This window comes from Euwallacea similis, chromosome 18 (assembly GCF_039881205.1).
Source record: "Euwallacea similis isolate ESF13 chromosome 18, ESF131.1, whole genome shotgun sequence".
NCBI lineage: Eukaryota > Metazoa > Arthropoda > Insecta > Coleoptera > Curculionidae > Euwallacea > Euwallacea similis.
Genome location: NC_089626.1, coordinates 1,406,489 through 1,427,572, shown reverse-complemented (window position 1 = coordinate 1,427,572; position 21,084 = coordinate 1,406,489). Strand labels below are relative to the sequence as shown.

The 21,084-nt window shown below is 35.8% G+C and overlaps 5 protein-coding genes across 7 annotated transcripts; 3 read left to right on the top strand and 2 right to left on the bottom strand.

The window, feature by feature from the left end:
• Positions 1-779: 779 nt before the first annotated feature.
• On the bottom strand, positions 780-6,405 carry LOC136414592 (facilitated trehalose transporter Tret1-2 homolog). Of its 3 annotated transcripts, XM_066398705.1 has the most exons (10): positions 6,279-6,402; positions 6,137-6,219; positions 5,810-5,891; positions 5,604-5,723; positions 5,391-5,553; positions 5,169-5,337; positions 4,858-5,029; positions 4,320-4,519; positions 4,032-4,260; positions 780-3,980 (listed from the first exon to the last, which is right to left on the bottom strand). In XM_066398705.1, the coding sequence occupies exons 2-10, from the start codon at positions 6,212-6,214 to the stop codon at positions 3,712-3,714; spliced, it is 1,482 nt and encodes a 493-aa protein (XP_066254802.1). In that variant the 5' UTR covers positions 6,215-6,219; positions 6,279-6,402; the 3' UTR covers positions 780-3,711. The 3 variants fall into 3 exon arrangements, with proteins under 3 accessions (XP_066254802.1, XP_066254800.1, XP_066254803.1); XM_066398703.1 differs by having other exon boundaries at positions 6,137-6,405; XM_066398706.1 differs by lacking the exon at positions 6,279-6,402 and having other exon boundaries at positions 5,810-5,947; positions 6,137-6,237.
• On the top strand, positions 807-2,699 carry LOC136414593 (saccharopine dehydrogenase-like oxidoreductase). The gene is made up of 7 exons (XM_066398707.1): positions 807-978; positions 1,033-1,269; positions 1,318-1,455; positions 1,510-1,769; positions 1,854-2,064; positions 2,111-2,282; positions 2,350-2,699. Exons 1-7 carry the CDS (start codon positions 807-809, stop codon positions 2,462-2,464), a joined length of 1,305 nt encoding a protein of 434 aa, XP_066254804.1. The 3' UTR covers positions 2,465-2,699.
• An 887-nt stretch (positions 6,406-7,292) lies between the features above and the next one.
• LOC136414729 (cell division cycle-associated 7-like protein) lies at positions 7,293-11,527 on the top strand. Its single transcript, XM_066398901.1, has 10 exons — positions 7,293-7,413; positions 7,755-8,099; positions 8,154-8,304; positions 8,360-8,480; positions 8,542-8,646; positions 8,699-8,868; positions 8,927-9,164; positions 9,229-9,351; positions 9,412-9,534; positions 9,595-11,527. The coding sequence occupies exons 1-10, from the start codon at positions 7,407-7,409 to the stop codon at positions 9,802-9,804; spliced, it is 1,593 nt and encodes a 530-aa protein (XP_066254998.1). The 5' UTR covers positions 7,293-7,406; the 3' UTR covers positions 9,805-11,527.
• Positions 11,528-11,534: 7 nt separating this feature from the next.
• On the bottom strand, positions 11,535-14,248 carry Had1 (beta Hydroxy acid dehydrogenase 1). Its single transcript, XM_066398902.1, has 5 exons — positions 14,089-14,248; positions 12,713-12,900; positions 12,325-12,508; positions 12,084-12,266; positions 11,535-11,974 (listed from the first exon to the last, which is right to left on the bottom strand). Exons 1-5 carry the CDS (start codon positions 14,130-14,132, stop codon positions 11,599-11,601), a joined length of 975 nt encoding a protein of 324 aa, XP_066254999.1. The 5' UTR covers positions 14,133-14,248; the 3' UTR covers positions 11,535-11,598.
• Positions 14,249-14,342: 94 nt separating this feature from the next.
• Positions 14,343-20,804, top strand: LOC136414832 (uncharacterized). Its single transcript, XM_066399048.1, has 5 exons — positions 14,343-14,481; positions 17,598-17,713; positions 18,056-18,211; positions 19,727-19,894; positions 20,643-20,804. The coding sequence occupies exons 1-5, from the start codon at positions 14,343-14,345 to the stop codon at positions 20,802-20,804; spliced, it is 741 nt and encodes a 246-aa protein (XP_066255145.1).
• Positions 20,805-21,084: the final 280 nt, after the last annotated feature.

Here is a 21,084-nt window from a genome sequence, read left to right as displayed (position 1 = left end):
GGAAATGTGATTTATTTTTTCGACTTTGACACCCTGTAGCTCCGTTAGTATCAACTTTTGGACTAAGGTGAATTTAATCAAATCGGCTTATTTTAACGCAAATAATTTCCAGCTAATGTATATCCCATTCTTTACTGAACACCCTGTATAGACAACTTGATATAAAAAAATATATATCACAACTTTACTAAGTAGGTATTTTAAATATAGCTAGTTCACTATAGATATGAAAGTTGTTTACTTCAAAACAGCAAAATGTAACATTACAATCATATCTGGTTTTAGAAAATTTTAATTCAAATGGTTTGTGAAGTGGCAAAAAATGTTTATGGATATATGGGTTTTTGTCGTTTTTTATTTTTAAAAAAATTGCCTGACTAGAAATGTGTGGTCAAGTAGATAGGTTTGTGGAAATATTGCAGTAAAGCCTTGTACTTGTTTTGGGGATTTTAGTCAGAGCAGTAATATTTATTACTAAAGATATAATCATATGTGCATTTTAAAATAAAAGCTGTGTGCACTCCTGCATTGGTGTGTTGGTGCAAGTTTTAAGGTATACAAGTGTAAATAAATAAGAGCAAGCAAAATTTGGGGAGTACTATTCCTTGTACCAAAATAAAAGAGAATAAGGTCAAACTTAAGAAAATAAGGTCCCATATATTCATCAAAATTGTCAGGATTTTTTAATGAAAATAGTGTAACATATCAATTTTATTTTTCCCAGTAAACGCTAATAATAACATTTTTTTCTATCAATTTAAACTATTTGAATGTATGCATTTCAGATTTAATTGTCCAGAAAAAACATGGCGAGACTAGACATAATCATTTTTGGAGCCACTGGCTTTACAGGTAAGCATTGCATTCCCTATGTGGTCAATGCTGCCAAAGAAAATGGAAGGAGTCTGACCTGGGGCATAGCTGGAAGATCTGAGGACAAGTTAAAAGCTGTACTCAAAGAAATGGGAGACAAGATTGGTAAAACCCTATGTTTATTTCAAATTTTAGTAATGTACCTAGTAAATCTTATAGAAATGAATTTGGAGTCAATTCCCATAATAATTGCCGACGTTGAAAATCAAGAGTCGTTACAAAATATGGCAAAAAAAGCAAGACTTGTAATCAATTGCTGCGGTCCTTATCGCTTCTTTGGAGAGCCCGTGGTCAAAGCTTGTGTTGAATCTGAAACTCACCATATTGACGTAAGCGGGGAACCACAGTATATAACGCAAGTCGAGTTGGATTACCATGATGAGGCCCAACAGAAAGGTAAGTTCTAGCACTTTTCTACTCATTTAATAGCACGGAATTCAATAGGTATCTATTTGATCAGTGCTTGCGGAATGGATAGTATTCCTACGGATTTGGGAATCATACATCTTCAACAGAATTTCAAGGGGACTCTAAACAGCGTAGAGACCTACCTCAGAGCGTGGTCTGAGGGCTCAGTTAAAGGTGCGGCTTCTTATTTTAATTTTGTGTAATTCACTTTAAAGAAAATAAAATTAGGCTCTCTTGTCAACTATGGGACCTGGGAAAGTGCCGTTTACGGTTTATCTCATTGGAATGAGTTACGCTCCCTGAAGAAAAAGTTTGACGAGAAGTTCAAGAAAACTCCCATTTATCCTCCCAAGTTAAAACATAAAGTTTTGCCCCACGAATCCAAAGTCGGAGGCGGCTGGGCTCTACCGTTTATGGGATCAGATCGATCAATTGCCAGAAGGTCTCAGAGTATTTTGTATGAAAATGATAATGTGCGCCCTGCTCAGGTAATTTGTGGATTTCTTCACGATTATATTTTTTGCCCAAATTTTAAATTTCTGATATTATGTATCATTTTTAAAAAATTATAGATTGATACATATATAGCGTTCCCTTCAGTTCTTGCCGTTGTTGTGGTGATGTTGTACGGGATGGTTTTCGGATTATTATCCAGGTGCAAATGTGGAGTCAAACTTTTGCTGGCTTATCCAGAATGGTTCAGTGGTGGGTTTTTCAGCAAGAAGCCTCCACAAGAAGACGTAATCGATAAATGCTGGTTCAGTGTGGATTTTTATGGAGAAGGTAAATTTATTTTTCAGTGATTCATAAATTGAGCAGTGAATTATAGGCTGGAAGGAAAAGTTGGCAGACAAAGATGATCAGTACACAACCCCTGTTGACTCGGTAATCACTGGAAAAGTTAAAGGTCGAAACCCGGGATATGGAGTTACCTGCTTAGCTGTAGTCTTAGCTGGAATAGTTATTCTTACCGAGAAGGAAAAGATGGTTAACAACGGAAAGTAAGTGTTTCTGTTAAGTTTAATGTGCACAGAAAGGTAGATATCTGATAACTAATATTTTTTTTAGAGGAGGAGTGTATTCTCCAGGAATAGCTTTCGCTAAAACCTCTTTAGTGAAACAATTAAACGAAGGCGGGCTTACATTCGAGATTGAGTCTCAAGTCGACATAAAATCTGTCTAAGCATTGGTCTTCAATGTTTACAGTTATTACAATTTTCTAACAAGCATTTATTATGTGGCATTTCGTTTGCATGTGTTGGTATTGTTTAAAGATATTTAACTGTGTTTTTAATGTTAAATTTAAGGAGTAGTTTGCAGTAATAAGAGTTGTATAACATGTGTAATACCTGAAATAATATTATAATTAACAGATTTAGGGTGTGCCGTTCTAAAATAAAATTTTATTTTAATCATTGTTTTCTTTTTTTGCTTTTTGACTGCAAATTCGTGTTTAGAAACTGTTAAAGTAATGTACTTTATCGAGTCTAAACTGTAATGAAGCATTATATAAGGCAAATTATTGATAAGTGTATATATTTTGCCTACATATGCGGGTCACTTGGGCTTATCATTACTATCAATAAGCCTTATCAGCGTTTTTTCTGTAAAATCTTTCTGATTGATCCAACGTAACATGAAACACTAGTCCTTTCATCAAAATTAATGGATCGAATTAATATACTTGAAGTAACCAGCCTTAAATAAAATAATATCTTTATGCGAATATCACTATTACAGATTAACTTACTAATAGATATCACACTGACTAGATTTGTATATAACTTAGTCATACTATTACAGGTAAAACACAACATATGCTAATAAAAACTAATGAAAATTCTGAAAAAATTATATGCTAAAAAGGCAGATTTCGTGATTTTGTTGGGAAACAAATCGTGGCTAAAAAATAACACGTCCATTGTACTATTTTTATATGGCAACTTCAACCAATTATTAATTAATGGCATTCTACCTGCAATAATTGGTCCGCATATATTGGTCTAAGACCCCTAAATAATAAAGACATTGGGAATGGAAAAATACGAGATATAAATATATTTCATATTTCTAATACATAACATACAGGGTGTTGCGAATTTCAATAGCGTAACTTTTATTTTATCGAGAATTGCTTACTTCCTAGAAGAGTTGTTCGTTTTACCTATTCGCAAAAACATGGAACGGTTAAGATTGCTATATGAAATAAAATTTTAGTACGAATTAAAAAATTAACTTTTAAAGCCTATATTTGCAATTTGCAAATTACGATTCGGGACACCCTGTACCTATGCTTTTCATCTGGTGTCAGTCTAGTCTCAAAAATAGACGTCGCAAGCAGAGTAAGTGTTTCTTCTCAACGAAGTGCAGTTATAGTCAAATTTCTACACATATCACATCATATCAAATAAATATAAAATTCGGCTATTTTCATTGGTTCAGTTCTTGTTGAATTTCCGCTACAGTTTTTCCTTTTGTTTCCGGAAGAAGTACAATGATAAAAATGGTACCTACCACCGAAATAAGGGAAAATATATAAAATATTGAATCGTAGCCCAAAACAGTGGCTAAGCCCAAATAACTCTTTGTAATTACGAAAGCCAAGAACCAGTTAAAGGTACCAGCAGCTGAACCAACCATGCCCCTTATTTCAGTAGGCAGGATTTCCGATGCGATCATCCATGGTATTGGACCCAAACCTAATGAAAGAATTATTACAAACTCTTGTTGTGAAGTAAATTTGGGCTTACCTAAAGAAAAGGCCACAACAAATAAACAAACAGTTCCTATAGGGATGAATCCGATATCTGAGAGAACATCTGAGTCCGGATGACCACGAGTTTTTATAGAAAAATAGATTCCGAGAATTGTAATATTTATAGCAACTACTGATAGCGATAAAATGATCAGGCGCTTACGACCGGTTTTCTCAATTATAAGGCTCGCACAAAGCGTCGATAATGTTTGCATGGCACCAACCTAGAAAGAATATTTCTTTTTTAAGCAGGGAAAACAGTTTCTAAATATATAATATTTACAACTATAGTAGCAACGTTGGAATTCAAATTAATTCCAGTAGATTGAAAGATATCACTTGCGTACAGAATTACAACATTAATCCCACTAAACTGCTGGAAAAACATTAGAGCAAACGATATTAAAACTGCTTTCAATATAGGTTTCTGGTGAAAAGTACGCCTCAGGGAGGTCACCATTTCAGCATTTTCCTTTAAAGTTCCTAAAATCGATTAAAGTAAAATGAGTGCCTTGTGGTGTTTGTTTAAGTTTTGCATTTTGTAGATATCAAATACATGAACTGAGGTAATGAATAAATTAGCTGGTTCTTTTTAATAAATACAGTAAACAAACTTTTTTATGATGCTTAAAAACACAACGTAAATAAAACACTGACGCATTTAGAAATCTTTGACTTTTTGGTGAATAGTAAATGAATTCTTGCCATTTAAATCCTGAAGAATGTTTAATCTTTGTTAAACACAATTTGTGAAATCTCAGTTCACATATTAATTCGACAGTTTAATATATACCACAATTTCGCTTTAAATAGACAGTCACCTTCAATATGAGTGAGTTCACTATCCACATCATAATTAGCACCTCTCAATTTAGCTAGGCTTCTCCTAGCACCCTCATGGTCACCCTTTTTAATTAAGAAACTAGGTGTTTCTGGTTGGAATGCAAATATAATTAGGAACAAAACGGGGGCGCTCGCACATAGCTTTGTGAACTGAAATGTTGATTTGGTATATTAATTTAGGTTTCAGAGTAGTAGCATAGGGCGCAACATTCAAGGCAGCGATTCAAGATGAATGCCATATAACTTTATATAAAAACGTTTCCAATTTACATGCCTGATGATTATTTACCTGTGATGGAGTTAAATATTCCCCAAATAAATAAGAAAGAAAAATTCCTGTGACAATCATTAACTGAAAAAGACTACCAAGGGCGCCTCTAATATTCTGATGGGAAATTTCACCATTATAAAGTGGAGCAGCAACACAACAAGCTCCTACAGCCATTCCCGTGATTATTCTACAATAGCTGATATTAAACCTGCACTATTTCACATTACAAACAAAAAATACCTTCCAAAATATAAAGCCAGAACACTTTTAGCCCAAATTATAAGGGCCCATCCTCCTGTAAATGGAACAATCAAAAGCATTAGTGCATATTTTCGGCCAATTAAGTCACAAATAAACCCAGTAGGAACACACATAGCCATTGCACCAAGAGTTGCAAAAGATCCTATAACATTGCAGGTCTCTAGATTGCTCTATAGAGAAATTGATTGTTACCTATCCAGCCCAATTGGTACTTATCAACAGGAATGTCATTGTATTTTCCATTAGTTAAACAGTGAAGAATGGGAGATGTCCACCCCAAAACCATCCCTGCACTAAGAGCCGAGAAAGTTGCTGTAGAGGAGGAAATTATAAAATGTTAAGTCATAAGGAGGGGTAGGGATTGGACTCTTGACCAAATTTCCATTTTTTAATCTCACCTGCAAATGCTGCCCATATTTGAGGGAGCTTTGCTGGGGGTACTACAGCTCTATCTCTTGGTACTTGAACTGGATGAGTGTCCTACACAAAAAGGTTTTTCTCATGGTAGTACTGATGCTGATAAATGTTCATCTAAGCTATTTATAGTTCATGCCATGCTGAATGAAATAAAGAAGTAAAATAAGATAAATTAAAGAAAATAAGGTAAGGGCAGCATATATTAAGAATATATCTTAGGTGCTGCTACGATTTTTGAAATATGGCAGTTAGAATGACACAGTTCCTGAATATTGAAGGCAATAAAACTAACTGCAGTATTATCTTACAATATGGTCGTAATAGTCCACGGATGTGGAAGGATTCACTTCTGCATTCTCCAAGAGGGAATCCCTGTCTTGGCTCATGGTAACTACAAATGTTTTAAATTAAACGAAAATACCAAATAAAACGCGTTTAATTGTTAATTACTTTTTGTTTATATTAATTAATTAATAAACAACTTCTGACATTTCTTATGTCAGTTTATATGTTCGATGAACCTAACCTAATTGATACTAACGAACGTCACTTCACTGATCATGACCAAATGAAAGTGGGTCCACTTAGGGCCTGGGTCTAGTTACTTAGTTTAAGATTTGGAATTTTCCAATTATAGTACTCATCACGCTAAAATTGCAAAAACATTTAATAACATTCTGGGTAAACACAACAATAAACAATCCCGTTGGATTGGAAGACATTCATTATCGCAAAACACGCAGTTCCTATTGTCACACTGATCGAGCAGGGCGATTTTGAACTTTGGGAAGAATTCGAAGCCATCTGGAACAATTCTTGAAAAACCGGTGTTGATTGAATCTCCCTATAATTAAGTTTTCGCAGAGGCATAAATGCAAAGGCATAAACGATAATCTACTAATAGTGTCTCCATCGAAAATTTCACACCCGCTAGCGTATGGCAGAATGGGCCTCTTGGTCCTTTTGGATTTTAGAAGAGCCTCTAATTATGTCCATTTAAACAAGCTGCTCGTTGAAAAGTCACTCATTCCCCGGCTACTCAACAGAGAAAACAATCAGTATTCTCGCAAAATCTAAACCTCAAATAACTTAATATTTAACCAAATGGACTGAAAGTGATATTTTCAAAATTGCAAGTTAAATTGCCGGTTGTGTGATTTGCCTTGATTTCCTCGTTTTGATCTGCGATGGAGCTTACCTCACCTAATTGCTTGGTGGTGGTTGGTTAGCTCTTTGTGGTCTATTTGGTTAGTCCCCAATTGGAATAACTGAAGAAGCTTAATTATCTTACAGCACATAAAAATAAATTTAACCATGGGGGTTGAGGAGTACCCCAAATGCTGCTGGCAAACGGTTTTTTAGCAAAGCCAATGTCATCAAGGAAAGACAATTCAGGTTTTTAGGTTAATAATGGGACTTATGTTGGAAGATTAGGGTTAAGTTTTTTGGCGGTATATATTATGTGTTGTGTTTAATTCATCTCTCTTATGTATCAGGTACAATTTTGCAATTTTATTTGTTGTTTAGTTGCTTGGTTTTATGTATTGCACTGCAAGCTGCATTAGCTGATTAGGGAGTATGCAAGGTAAGCCAATTTCTATCGTTCAATGAAAGTTCAAAATCGAATTAGTTTAATAATTTTGCCCTGTTACTCTTGCAATTTAAATGATAAGCAGAAGCTCGGTTTGTGGCAACGTACCGCCCAATACATTGTATTGTATTAAATTGAGTGAACTAGTAGCAGTCTCTCACCTCAACTTGAGGTAAACATATATGTATTCAAATACATTTTGTTCGTTAGTAGAAACATGTATCACAATATTAGACCAAAAAACCCTTTATTAATAATCATTTGTCATTGCTTATATTCAACTTGATTGTTGTTATTAATATTACTACAGATTTTTGTTAAATTTTACTTTGCAGGAATAGGAAACAGTGAAAGTTGGCCCTCACATTCATCTGAGGAGATGGAGACAGATGAAACAGGCAGTAACGATGCACTGGCTATTTATCAGTCAACAAGTAACAATTCTGGACAACCTTCAACATCTTTAAATGGAGAAATTCTAAAGGACTCAAGCGAAATTGAGGAAGTTCTGTCAACATCCAAAAATGCAGATGATTTAAAAATTGACAGTGATGATGATTCATCAGCCTCTAATTTACAAGGATTAGATGACAGTTTTGAGATGCCTGACTCTCCTGTTTATGATAGCGACGGCGAATTGATGGCTCCTATGGATATAATTAGGAAAAGAAATAAGGAAAGTAAGTATTCTTGCTTGATCTCATCATACGCATTGAGTTAATTTCACAATTAAGGGATTATTGCTATGATGAATAACTTCCGGGACCCAGAGATGGAAGCTCAAATGTCAAAAACTAATAATAACTTCATATTTGGCTGCACTGAACCAAAACCTGTAAAAGGGAAGCAAAAGAAAAAACGTGGTGGTGACGATTGTGCTGTGCGGTAAGTTTGTAGGAATTAAAGAGTGGATATTATAATTTTACAAGACATTTTTCAGATTTAATGTGAGGAAGCCTTTGGAATTAAGACGATCCCGTAGATTGCAGAGTCAATCACCAGATGTTACTAATATAGACTTTGATGAAACTTCAAAGGATAGTGATGACTGGGATCTTGAGGTATATTAATCCTAGGCATTCACTTGAGATTTACCTTTCAACTTTAATAATTTTTGTTTAGAGCTTGGAAAAAGTTATTTATTTGCCAAAGAAATCACGCCAGTTTAAGAGGACTGAGGGCGACTTGTATAATAAGTATTTGGTTCCTGTAGAAGATGTTACAGAGGTGAGGTATTGTCTTATGATAAATCAAAATTTAATATCTCTGGCGTCTTCAGGAAATGCTCAACAATATACCCACAAGGGTAGCGAAGAAGGTGTACTCTTCAGTTCACGGTACATCTTGCCACCAGTGTCGCCAGAAAACTATAGATCAAAAGACTTCTTGTCGCAATCCTGAGTGTGTAGGCTATCGGGGAATGTTTTGCGGGATTTGTCTTAAAAACCGGTAACTGTCGAAACCTAAAAGGTGATCGAACCTGTTTTAAATTTTACGATATTTTTAGTTATGGAGAAGACTGCGCAAAGGCATTGCTTGACCCAAATTGGATTTGTCCAGTTTGCCGTGGAAGGTGTAATTGTTCTGTTTGCCGCAACCGCAAAGGTAAAAGACCAACCGGAATCTTAGCACCAATCGCTATAGAAAGTGGATTCCGTAGTGTTGATCACATGTTAGAAGATCTACGTGGACAAGGTGATAAGCCTGAGCAGGACGAGTATTGGGCTCTTATGAGAAATCCAGAGGTATACCCTCGTATATGACGTGGTAAATTTTTAATTGGGTTTATTGTTTTATGTGAATTTTCAGGCTTTTCTTGGATTCTCTGATGGAGGCTATACGGCTCATTTCCAGGGTGGCCGTGTTGAATATATGTCGTGCAATTTGTGTTCAGCTCTAAACAACCCTGTAATTCTTAAGGATGATCCTGAGGTAAGCTCTTTGAAGTTATCATCCATTTTTTATGTGACTCAATTCTGGATGAATTTTCAGGTATTTCTTGGATTTTCTGATAGAGGCCACAGAGCGCATTTCCAGGACGGTCGTGTTGAAATCATTTCATGCAACCTGTGCAGTTCTATGAATGAGCTTGTAGAATTTGAGAAAAATCCTGAGGTATACATTTTGAGGTTAACACCTAATTTTAATTTCTTTAGTTTTTTATTGAATTTTCAGACTTTTCCAAAATTTTCTGATGGAGGCTGCAAACCACAACTTCAAGACAGTGTTGAGTCTATGTCATGCAATGACCTTGTAAGGAAAACTGAGGGTTCAGAACATCTTTTACTTATTGGGAGTGACGGGTTGATGACGAATATGGATAGCGAAGCATTTGAGCAGCGCTGGTGCAGTGCACAAAAGATTTTGGAGGCAGACTCACAGTGACAGGTTTTTTTGAGTTTGATTAGATTTTAAATTAATTTTTTATGCCTACTTAGTGGGTTGAGTGGAACTCCCCTTTTTTCGGCATTATAGTATTATTATTTTTGTTTAGTTTTTACCATTTTCAGTTTTATTTTAAGTTACTCTAATTTTTTATTATTTTGTATTGTTTTTGTTTTAGTTTTGGTTTTACAGTGTAGCCCATTTAAAAATGAATGCCTCTATAATTGTATTTATCGTTCGATGTTGACTAACATTTTTTTGGCTTGTAGTATGAAAAAAATTGTCCTTCAATTTTCGACCTTAAAAAATGTATAACAAAAACGTGACCCTGTGTCTTAAAATACAGTTTTTCTCGCTCTGGAACTAAAAAATAATAATTAACATCGGATAATAAAGACAAATTTTATAGAGGAGTTCTGCTTTTAAGTGGACCCCATTGCATTTATCAGTTGGTAAGCTCACACGACTCCAGTATGACTAGATGAACCTAGTTTGACGTTGTAAACGAAGTCTTGATAGATCGTTTACTTTATCACTTATTACAAATATTTCAAAGTCGAAAAAGTTTCGTTCTATTCATTTAGTATTATTAGTTTCATAAGTAAAGGGCGATTATTAAGAAAAAACCTCAAATAGGCGTTTAAATATTAGGGGCATGTATCGAATAAATGCACCTGTTATCTGTTTTCAGTAGATGTTGACCGTTACCGATATATTAATCAACATGCCCATACTGATTATCAGGCAAATATACTAAAGTAAACTAATCACCACCTACTAGGAGGTTTTTTTAATGATCATTCGTTATTTACATACTGTACCTGATTCTAAAAGACTAAATATTTTACGGTAGTAATGGAATAGGTTTGTATTTTACTATATTGTACAACATGGGTTTCGCGTGCCCATCGTCCTTTCATCGTTGATGTTTCGGCATTTAGTTCTAACATAAATATATAATTTATTTTTCTAGGCGAAAAAACATTTTATATACTCTACTTTGTTATACGAGATGATCTCATTAAATTCATAAAGAATTTTGCAAAAAATATGGTCTAAACACGGCACAACAATTTGATGGTTCTTGATCTGATGGTGTGTGAAATTTTTATATCGGGGTTTGATGCGTGATTAAGCTAAAATGTTACCGAACAGCTGTCTAATGCGATTTACGAAATAAAAATCTACTAATTGGAGTATTTTGGGTGGGTAGAGTTGTTAACGTTGAATCTACTAGTGGCGCATGGAATGAAAAATTTGAAAATGCAGTAATATAAACAATAAATAGACTAAAATTTAATAAACAAATAATATTCAATAATGTTCAATCAGTAAACATAACGCTTTACAAATGAACTATCTGTTTCCCTTGATATACCTAACACGAAGGCACTTAATATTCTCAGCAGCTTAAGTTTTGAAATATATCCAGAACAAAGTTTCTCTCCATCCTTCCAAAATAAAGTACGTTTTTACTTTTCCAGCTGTAAATAAAAAAGGTCCTCGTTAAAACTTTTACAAAGTTTTACATTAACGAATAGCTTAAGGAGGATATACTTGGAAATCGCTGAAGTTAGCGCAAAACACGACTCAAATACCCCCGAGTAGTCGCTCGGTAAAAGAATTACAAATAATTTTGTTTTCTATTGCCGCTATACGAAATCGTATTTTAAAGGAGTGACCTACTTATTCTGATTATGTAATACGGGGTACAAACTCATTATACACACTTTAAGTAATATATGTTTTTATTTTAAATATTCCAATAGCAATTTATTTAAACCATTCCTGAAACTATTGACAAATTTCCTTCCATTCTTTATCCATCTCTTTCTTTAACTCACTTAACTTCGTAAGGCATTTATCCCTCCACTCCCTTCTAGCCTTCAATTTATCTAAAGGAGTATCGACCTCCAACTGTTTAGCAATTTCTTCAACTTGAGGGCCTTCAAACTTTGGTGTAGATTTAAAGCCGCTGCTCACCGAATACATCGTTTTGGAGTAGGATTCACAGTATTTTATGAAACCTTCAGCGTTCAAGTGGGTGGTCTCAAGAATGCCCAGAAAAGCGTAGCGCATGCCGAGACCGTCAGACATAACTTTGTCTATGTCTTTGACATCCAGAACTCCATCGTTGACTAAGTGCCACGTTTCATTCAAGATTGCATATCTGTAAGGAAAAATTGATTTGTTTGGATATGATTGATAAAAGTGCCAAAGAACATCTTTTAATGACTCTTTTGGCAAATATGCGCGCTTTTGTTATAAATTCATCTTACTGGATTCTGTTGACAGCGAAACCGGCAATTTCCCTTGAAAACGACACAGGGGTTTGCCCAATTTCCTCCATAATTTCCCTGGTCTTCTTCGCGACTTTCGGTAAAGTCCATGGAGCAGGCACAATCTCTACTAACGGAACGTAGTATGGTGGATTGATGGGATGGGATACAATGATGTTTTCTCTTTACATGAAGAAATAGATAATTATAAAACTTGCGAATATATTCTTAGAATGTTTACTTATGGGTTAAATGGTCGCTAAAAGTTGAAGGTAAAAATGTTGAAGTTGAACTGGAGAATATGGTGTCGAATCCCGCAATGTCATCTATACCTTTCCATACTTTACGTTTCAGCTCCAGCTTTTCTGGGACGCATTCTTGAATAAATAGGGCGTCCTTGACAGTATCTACTAGGCTGGTAATACCTAAAAAGTACTAACACTTCACGCCTATATACGGTTGATTAATGGTGAGTAATGATTTTTGCTGTTGTTTCGCAAGTTTTTTTCTAATTTTCAGTTGGTCAAACCGTTCACCATGTGCACCCAAATATTAAATTACATCAAACTGTTATTGACGCAACAAAACAACAATACAGTTTTTTAAATTAAAATTAGTTTTTAACTTACCTTTAATACATGCGAACTGCTGCTCAGCAGTCAGTTTGCCTCTGAGCAAACCGGACTTTTCCAAAGTATTCAGTTGCTCCTGGATGTCACTAAGGGCGGCCTGGATCTGTTCAGGAAGGACGTCGTAAATGTGCACTTTGTATCCTTGGGAAGCAAACAGCATTGCCCATGATCTTCCTATGAGGCCACTGAAAGTATTGAGGAATTGCAATCGACTCTTTATGTTGCGTCTTTAGATCCAGCGGCAGGGCACAGTGACTTTGGGGGTACCCGATCGGGAGAAGAACACATAGACATACAGAAGATGTGTCCACGACACCTCAATATGCTCAGCTGAAGTCATGATCATATATAATATATTGAAGTAAACTCGATAGAACTGGGTGCATGTGTGAGAGCCGTGTTAATAACCTCACGGTCAAAGAGCGTCATTCAAAGGATAACTGGATTGGGGATTAGGACGAAAGCGGACTATGCAGCTTTTGAAAATTGGAGAACTGATTTTGAACAAGATTGACCAGGGAACGGATATTAGGATATTGTGGATGCCGTTTCACTCTGGAATAAAAGGCAACGAGGTGGCTTGAGGGAGAATTTCACGAAGAGTACAAGTTCTTGTACAGGGGCGCCTTTTAGGGGAGAGGACATAATTAGTAGACCGATGGACAAGACTAATTCTAATTATCACTATCGGAGACAACAATTTGAACCTCAGCTTTGGCACGAGGGGGAGAAAGGTCTTTCCAGGATGCTCTCAACGACTCGAGGAGACCACACCCTTAAAAATCTTGAAAGGTATTGCTACAGCTATTTATAACTTGCGAAATTGAATTCGTTAAGTAATATCTGTAAGGAGCTATATAAATAATCGTAATTATCTGCCTTATCTAATTCAGTTGAACTTAATGCAAACTAAAATATTTTGCTTTCACTGGCAGATAAAACATGTTATTATGTCTCATAAAGTGCTTCTAATTATATTTGTACTTAAAGTGTGTTGAAAATACAAAGCTATTTTTGACGAATATAAATAGGTTTCCAGGATGCTGAACTTGGCAACAGTTACTATATCAAAAATGCATGATTAACTTATTTTTCATCATGGTGATTTGGACATGACTCAAACCCCATGAACATTCAACCCCTCTTGAAAATCGATACAGGCCGTCCTACCCCATGCTAGATGGCAGCATAGATCTAGTCGTGAAGAAGCCACTTTGGGAGGAACTTTTAGAGACTATTATTTCCCCAATTAGCAGGATAATTTAAATTAATGCCATCGCTGACGTGCTAGCACGAAACTTGAAAGTAGTGCAGTGTCGTAGGAAAGCTCTGTTGGCTGTTTTAAAAATACATATAAATGAAAACAAGCGTACCTGCCTATAATTCCAATTTTTCTATTAGGAACCGGACACGACATTATGAATAGAGGTAGTGGTACTTGTTCTGTCTTCGACGAATACGCACTGTTAAATGATTTAATCTCCGGTTTACGCTACAAGTCATATGTCTTATTTATTTTGTTCTAGCAACAGTATTATTTTCAGATTACCGATAAAATTGTTGACAATTCTGGCGCAATTAGTAGAAACATGTTTTATTCTTTTAATGAATTCCGTTCGATTTTGCAATGGCCTACGAGTGTAGTGGTGAATGTATCGCCATGACACCTTTGACTGTACAGAAACGATGCGTCCTTCTCTCGAGTACACAAGATGCCCCAGAAACCAATGGTGCCCCAGGTACCAATGAGTATTGGCTGCTAGATGGTAAAAAAAGAGCGACGCAGCTAAACTTGCCTCGAACTGAAGTTTCTTGCTTTCATTCTACAGGGTGTCAAAGCAATTTTTTTAACTCTGGAAATTGGGGATGAATCTCATAGTTCTTGATTTACATCCTTGTAATTACTCCTAAGGGAGTTTTTGGCTTCGATAAATTTATTTCAAATATCTGTTTCAAGCTAGTTGATAGGATAGCTCCAAGGAACAATGTCAGGTGTGGAAATCACGAACTGTGAGATTTGTTCCCAATTCATATAATTCAGAAAGCTTCTCTAACACCCTGTACAACGAAAACAGGCAACTTCTGCACGAAACAAGTTTAGCTGAATCATTTTATTGCTTTACCCCCTAGCACCCAATACTCATTTGCACTAGTCTTTCTGAGACACCCTGTATATTAATGTTCTCAGTTTGGTATATTACAAAACACTTAATTTTTGTCAGCCTGATCTCATCTCCTGAAAACTAGTTCCGTCTAAAGTGCCATAAAAACCGAAACCTAAACTCTAAGCCTATCAAAACCTTGAACGACTGAGCCGTAGCGTTCTAACCCAGAATAATTCGTTAGCGACAAGCCTTAGAACTTATATATAGGTTGCAAGATGCAAGCAAATTAATAAAATTACATTCTAGGCAGCCAAAGCAAAAACTTTCCCTTAAACTCGAGTTAGAAGCTAACTTCAAAGTTATGAATAATCCCCAGGCTTAACGTCAAAGTAGAAACCAGTGTGGAGTTGGCTTTATCTATATAGGTGGGGCATTAAGTTCGTGTAACTTCGTTGCTGGATTCCTAATCGTGTTTATGCCGGGGTGTTTGTAACGGAGAATAATAATTTTCCGAAAAAGGCCTTTTTAGTTTTAAGTTTCCCCTAGATGAAGTTCGACATCCTCCGGTGAAAGCTTTTAGTTTAAAATATGTACTAACATCAACAAATGTAAAATCATCGCGTTGGACATTGATGCTTGGTGTGTTCGGAACAAGTGAACAGCCTCCATAGAGCATCAGGCAGAGAACGTGATTCTCTATTAGCCAGAGTGATCTAGTAGCTAAGCATGCTTGACAGATTTGCGCCGACTCCAATCGGATGCTACGCTCGTGTCGAGATGCTGCGAAAGAAGCAGTAGGCATCACTTTTCTCTGCATCATTATAAACGCTCACTTTTTTGTTGGAGTAAAATTCAATATTTGTTGTCCAATTAAATTATTATTTATCGTCGTTAACTGCATCATCAATTTAAAGCTGTGTACTGGAGGTCTATATTGAATAATAAGAATAAATAGGTAAACATAACAAGCAATTTCATAAAGTCTGGAGGTAGGTAGCGCACGTTGCTTAATCCCTTAAACAATTCATAAATCTTAACTAGCAAATCCTTGAAGGGGTTGTGCGGCAGCCCATTCTCCAGATTGGTGGGTAATCACTTGCTCATTACTTATCCTCCTAACTATTTACATGCCATCCTAAGACAAATCGTTATTCGGGGGCTTATCTCCAACATTTAGAGACTCCTGGATATTCGTAAAATCTTAAAACGACGTTTTCCTGATATTCCCGCGCCGCCTCTAATGAATCCCGTCGCAAGATCTTTTGCATTATTTAAACATTTGCGCTTTAACAAATGGAGAAACCCCGATTTATCCCAGTGAGCTATTACTCTTTTATTTCTAAGAGGATTTTTCTGTATTCTTTAAAATGCTACGCTTAAGGGCGTTGATTTCCTTTATCGAATACTACTTAGTTCTACAAAGAAAAAAGGAAAACTAGGAAATGTTTTCAGAAGCGTCAGCAATTCGTTACGGCAAGCCCCACTTTCAAGTGAATATAATAAGGTGCAAATCCACCTTATCGAGAGAGATTTAATTTAGAGATAAATACCATAATTTAAATTAAACTGTGCCATTAAGGTCCTTAAGCTCGTTTCCGCAATCGATACAAAACGAATTGGCAAGAAAGAAACCAGAACGACCCTCCGGTGTAATCAATAGCGGAAGGAGAAAAATGTTACCAATAATTTATTTAATGAGCTATTCGCGTTCTATGAAACTTGCGGAAATAATGTTCCTGTCTGCGAATACTTCTATCTAGAACTCGGTCGAAAGTAATGGAGATCCAGAAATTAAAGGAATTGAAAAGGTCTCAAAGGATTCAAAACCTGTTCATACGGGGTGATTCTGAAGTACTTCCACAAACTTCAGGGGGTGATTGCTGGCATCATTTTAAGATAGAAAGTTCTAATATACGACGTTCCTTGGCAGTATAGTTTCGAAGGTACAGTGTGTTTGTTTATTTAATAAAGTTTTATTTAAAAAATACTAATTTGTTAGTATATGCCGGTATCGAGTGTTATTTTGGCCACCTACAACAGTTTCGGGACACCTAGAAACTGGATGAATTGGGGGTCTGGAGCTCTGCGATGTACCGAAGAATTGAGGCTCCATAGAGATCTACACTCCATCATTTAATGAGAGGTGCTGTTCTGGCACCTTGATGGGGTCTCCATTGTTCAGTCGATGGACGTTTCAGGTTAGTTCGGGCTAGTTTGCTTGCTATTTAAAGGTCTTAAAAATCGTTAAGTTCTATTTGTGACTGTCATCTTCCTACTGGTTTGAAAGAAACGAGAGAGTAGAAAGAAGGAAAGGAAAAAACTTTTGTATATTCATTAAATGTTTTTCTAACATGAGGATGCGAATTTAACAGCCAAAAATGTGTATGTCCTGTAGCAAATTTGAGGTAATAGTCCATATCCATAATCATCTATGTTCCGTTATTAAATAATTATTTTATCGCTTTTATATCTCTCACTGGTCATATGTGCACAGGAAGTAAATGTACTGATTCGTCGTAGATATTCACTGCAATTAACATAGTTTAAAAGAAATTTGCGATGTTGTCGAAGTAGATAAACCGAACGACCGATTTTATTTTCCTTAAAAGTGTAATTGTTCGAAGTCTTCAGAGGTCAAAAAGGGTTCTCCTTCTTTTTGGGCTAAATTCTTGTGAAAACTTTATAGGTCGCCTGTAAATCAGGTGTCGCTGCAAAACCCCCGTAATAGGCAACGTTGGTTACTGTACTACAGTAATTATTCCATTTTATAAAACAAGCATCAAAAGAAGCATCGATTATAACGTTAGTTGAAATGTGGGGGCAATGGTTGAAATCATGGGTGGTTACTGCGCTTATTTTAGGTCCCTTCTTTTATCAAAGCACAGCATCCGTTGTAAGTAATATTTCTTAGTTTGTTGCTACTAAAATTGAGACGAATCATATTATTCTTCAGGGCTAAAACATACGAGCTGAGCCATTTATAGTTTAACACCCTTCTAAAATATCTAGGCGGCTTACCCTCCTGAATTTTACGGATAATGGCCACGCTATTCATACTTTGAAACGGGAAAATGGCCCTATTATTTAAATCGAGAGATTATTTAAATTATTGGAAAAAGCCTGGGGTTTTATTATCTTTAGCGTTATGTCTCTGAACAATTTCAATGTGGTCGGCTGCTCTCAATCCTTAATCCCACTTTTAAGGTTGTTGCGTTTGACCGAGTTCCGTTTTCAGATCAGAAAGCTTCACCTCCAGGCAATAACCAACTGCAAGGATTCTAAAAATTACTCCATGGATTGGGGTGATTTCACCTTCGAACCTGGTCCCAAGACCAACGATTTCTTGTTCGGCATAAGAGTCATCGTCCTAAAACAAATTACGCACTTTGGAGTAAGTACTTTTTCAAATAATTGAAAGCACATCCAGGAGATTTATTATGGGATTGTAACGCTCGGAATGATACTACCTAATAATACCGGATCCAAAATTGCTCCATTCTCCCGGCCTGCAGCTCTCCTATGAACATCTCAAATTGTAGATCTCGGCGGGATTAATCAGAACTCTATAATTAAAATATAATCATGGCGGCGTTAGAGCGGGCTCCCTGGAAATTTCTATTATTAATTATTCCAAAGATTATCGGCTTAATTCGTGTCGTTTCAACTTTAGAGTTTGCCTCAACATTTCTTCGATAGCTCGAATTTTGATTTATTATGTTTTAATTATAACTACCTTAATTCAATTTCTCCAAAAATGCTTAAATACTCTCCTTGTTACAATCTATTGTGTATCCATCCGAATAGATGCATTTGAAGCAATAGAAATCAAATAGCAATAGCAAAATAAATTGTTCAATTTACTGTCAAGGCTGATTTCTATTGCCGGCTTTTGTACAGGGTTTAATTAAGCATGCATATAGCCGAACTTTAATGGGTAAGCCATTGAGGAATTTTATTATAAGAAATTTGCGTTAACATGGGCGCGTAAGGGCTAAATTCTCGAGATATAGGGTATCCAAATTACTATTTTAAAAGGTTTTCTTTATTTTATTTTTGGGCAATAACATGGAATTTTGACGAAATTTTGCAAACTGGGCTAGTTGATAATGGGAAACTCAAATATTTACCCAGTTTTTTGTTTACCGATAGAGGATGTCGCATACCGTGTTATATCTGAATTTAAATAGCCACAACTTTTTTGTAGCTTATCGTATGTATTTTTTGAATAAAAAAAGTTATTATTCATTCAGTTCTGTTGATAAAAGGCACTCCTACTATTTGCTGTTAAACCAGCCGTTCTCTGAAAAAAACGGTTTTTAAGTTTAAATTTTTACTATCGAAATAACAATTATCAAACAACAGAAGTATCGCCATTGGTGAACTCTTTCGAGTAAATTTTGAGTATGTTTAATAATGGCACACGACTCAAATATCCCGTTTCTTATATCTCCTTCCTTTTGGATTACTGTTTTATGCAGTAACGACATGAAGTGACCTCCCAAAAATAATGTACGAGGTTCATGTCGGGTGATCTGGGAGGCCTGCTCTTTCTATCCAAGGGTTAGGGTAGCTGTTCAGATATTGACGTACGACTAAACTAACGTGGGAAGCGCCTTATCATGCATGAAAGACATTTTTTGTGTAATGCTTAAAACCTTCTAAATGTTCAGGAAGACTGTGTTGCAAAAACCTTTTATAGTGTTCGCCATCAGGTTTTATTGAAGAATGCAAGGTCCAATAAGATGACTACCGATAATTCCAACCAGAATGTTAAGAGAAAATTGTACTTGATAATGATTTTCTATGTTTTTATAAGCGATAACCTGCTGCACTACATTATTTTAACATTACTGTTGTGGATTTTGAAACATCTAACGTGACAATGGTTAACTGCTTTTCCTTTCAGATGGAATTCAACCTTTGGAAATGTGAATCCGAAAGTTGGGACAGCTGTGAATATTTCTTGCAGGGCTATAAAATAGATAACATGTGTCCTTATCTGTTGGAAAAGGACCAATTTTGGTCCACATTTGTGCAAGGCGTCGTACCTCCTGTGATGTGTCCCATAAAACCGGTAACCAAATTTTTATATTAGTGTTTAATTAAACTTTCATCCTCCTTAAAGGAAGTATTTCATATAATTCTTTCCATAATCTCTACGGCCAATTAGGAAGTTTGACTCTCTTAAAAAGATCGTTCGTTTATAGCGGTGCATCCGTAATTAAAACATCAAAATAAAACTTATTCCTAATCTCCGTCTTCAGACTATGGCGTCTGAAACTTTGGAACTTTCATAAAGGATCTAAATGGATTTGTTTACTAATTAATCTTTTAAGGCTCACCATCAAATTATTTCGATTTATCCGCATTAAAATTTATTATTCCTGCGGCGAATACAGGTTTTAAAATTTAAATTGACTCGTTTAAATAAATTTTATGCACCCTTGCTTCAAATAAATAAGATTTGTTTTAACTATTCCTTATTTTTCTTCACGAACTGATGAACTCTGATTCTCTTGAAACCTCACGCTCCCACAGTTTTTCCCGATTCCGGACTGTTAAATTATATTCCTCCCTTTTTTATTACTTTGTTTTTGTTACTTTCCATTTTATTATTCACTCACTCTAAAGGCTGAAAACATGTGTATATTCTTAACACAGCCCCTTTCAATAATTTATAAATCTGTGGTGTGGAAGTACGATATGAGCCATCCAGATAAATTATCAGTAATTAAATTAACTCCCGCCCTGGAAAATTTGCCCAAACATTAATAATGTTCGTTCATATGGGATTCATTATCAGGTTAACACTTTTGTTTTAGGCTCTATACAAAGCTAATAAAGTTCCATTGTTTACCGATTATTGGACATTTTTACCTGTCCAACAGCGATTTATAAGAGCTCGGTTGTTGGGCTTCGATGGAAACGAAACTGTGTCCTGTGTGGATGTTGAAGTCAGTTTTAAGCGTGAGAATCACGCATAATTGAATATAATCCTGTCTAAAGTAAATGTTTGTTGTTTTGTATACCGAAAAGAGCTACCCACTTTGGGATGGTTATCCCGAAGAGAATGTCTTAGAACCCAGGCCGTTCATCACGGAAGTACCAGGCATGGTTACTGAGGTATCTTCATTTCAATCGTTACCGTCTTAATGGTGACCATCGCGATTATCGGTAATAAGGTTTAATGCTGTAGTTAACGCATTACTTATAGAAAAAATTGCCATGTATCTTGCCATGGCCAATATCTCTAATTCATGCTTA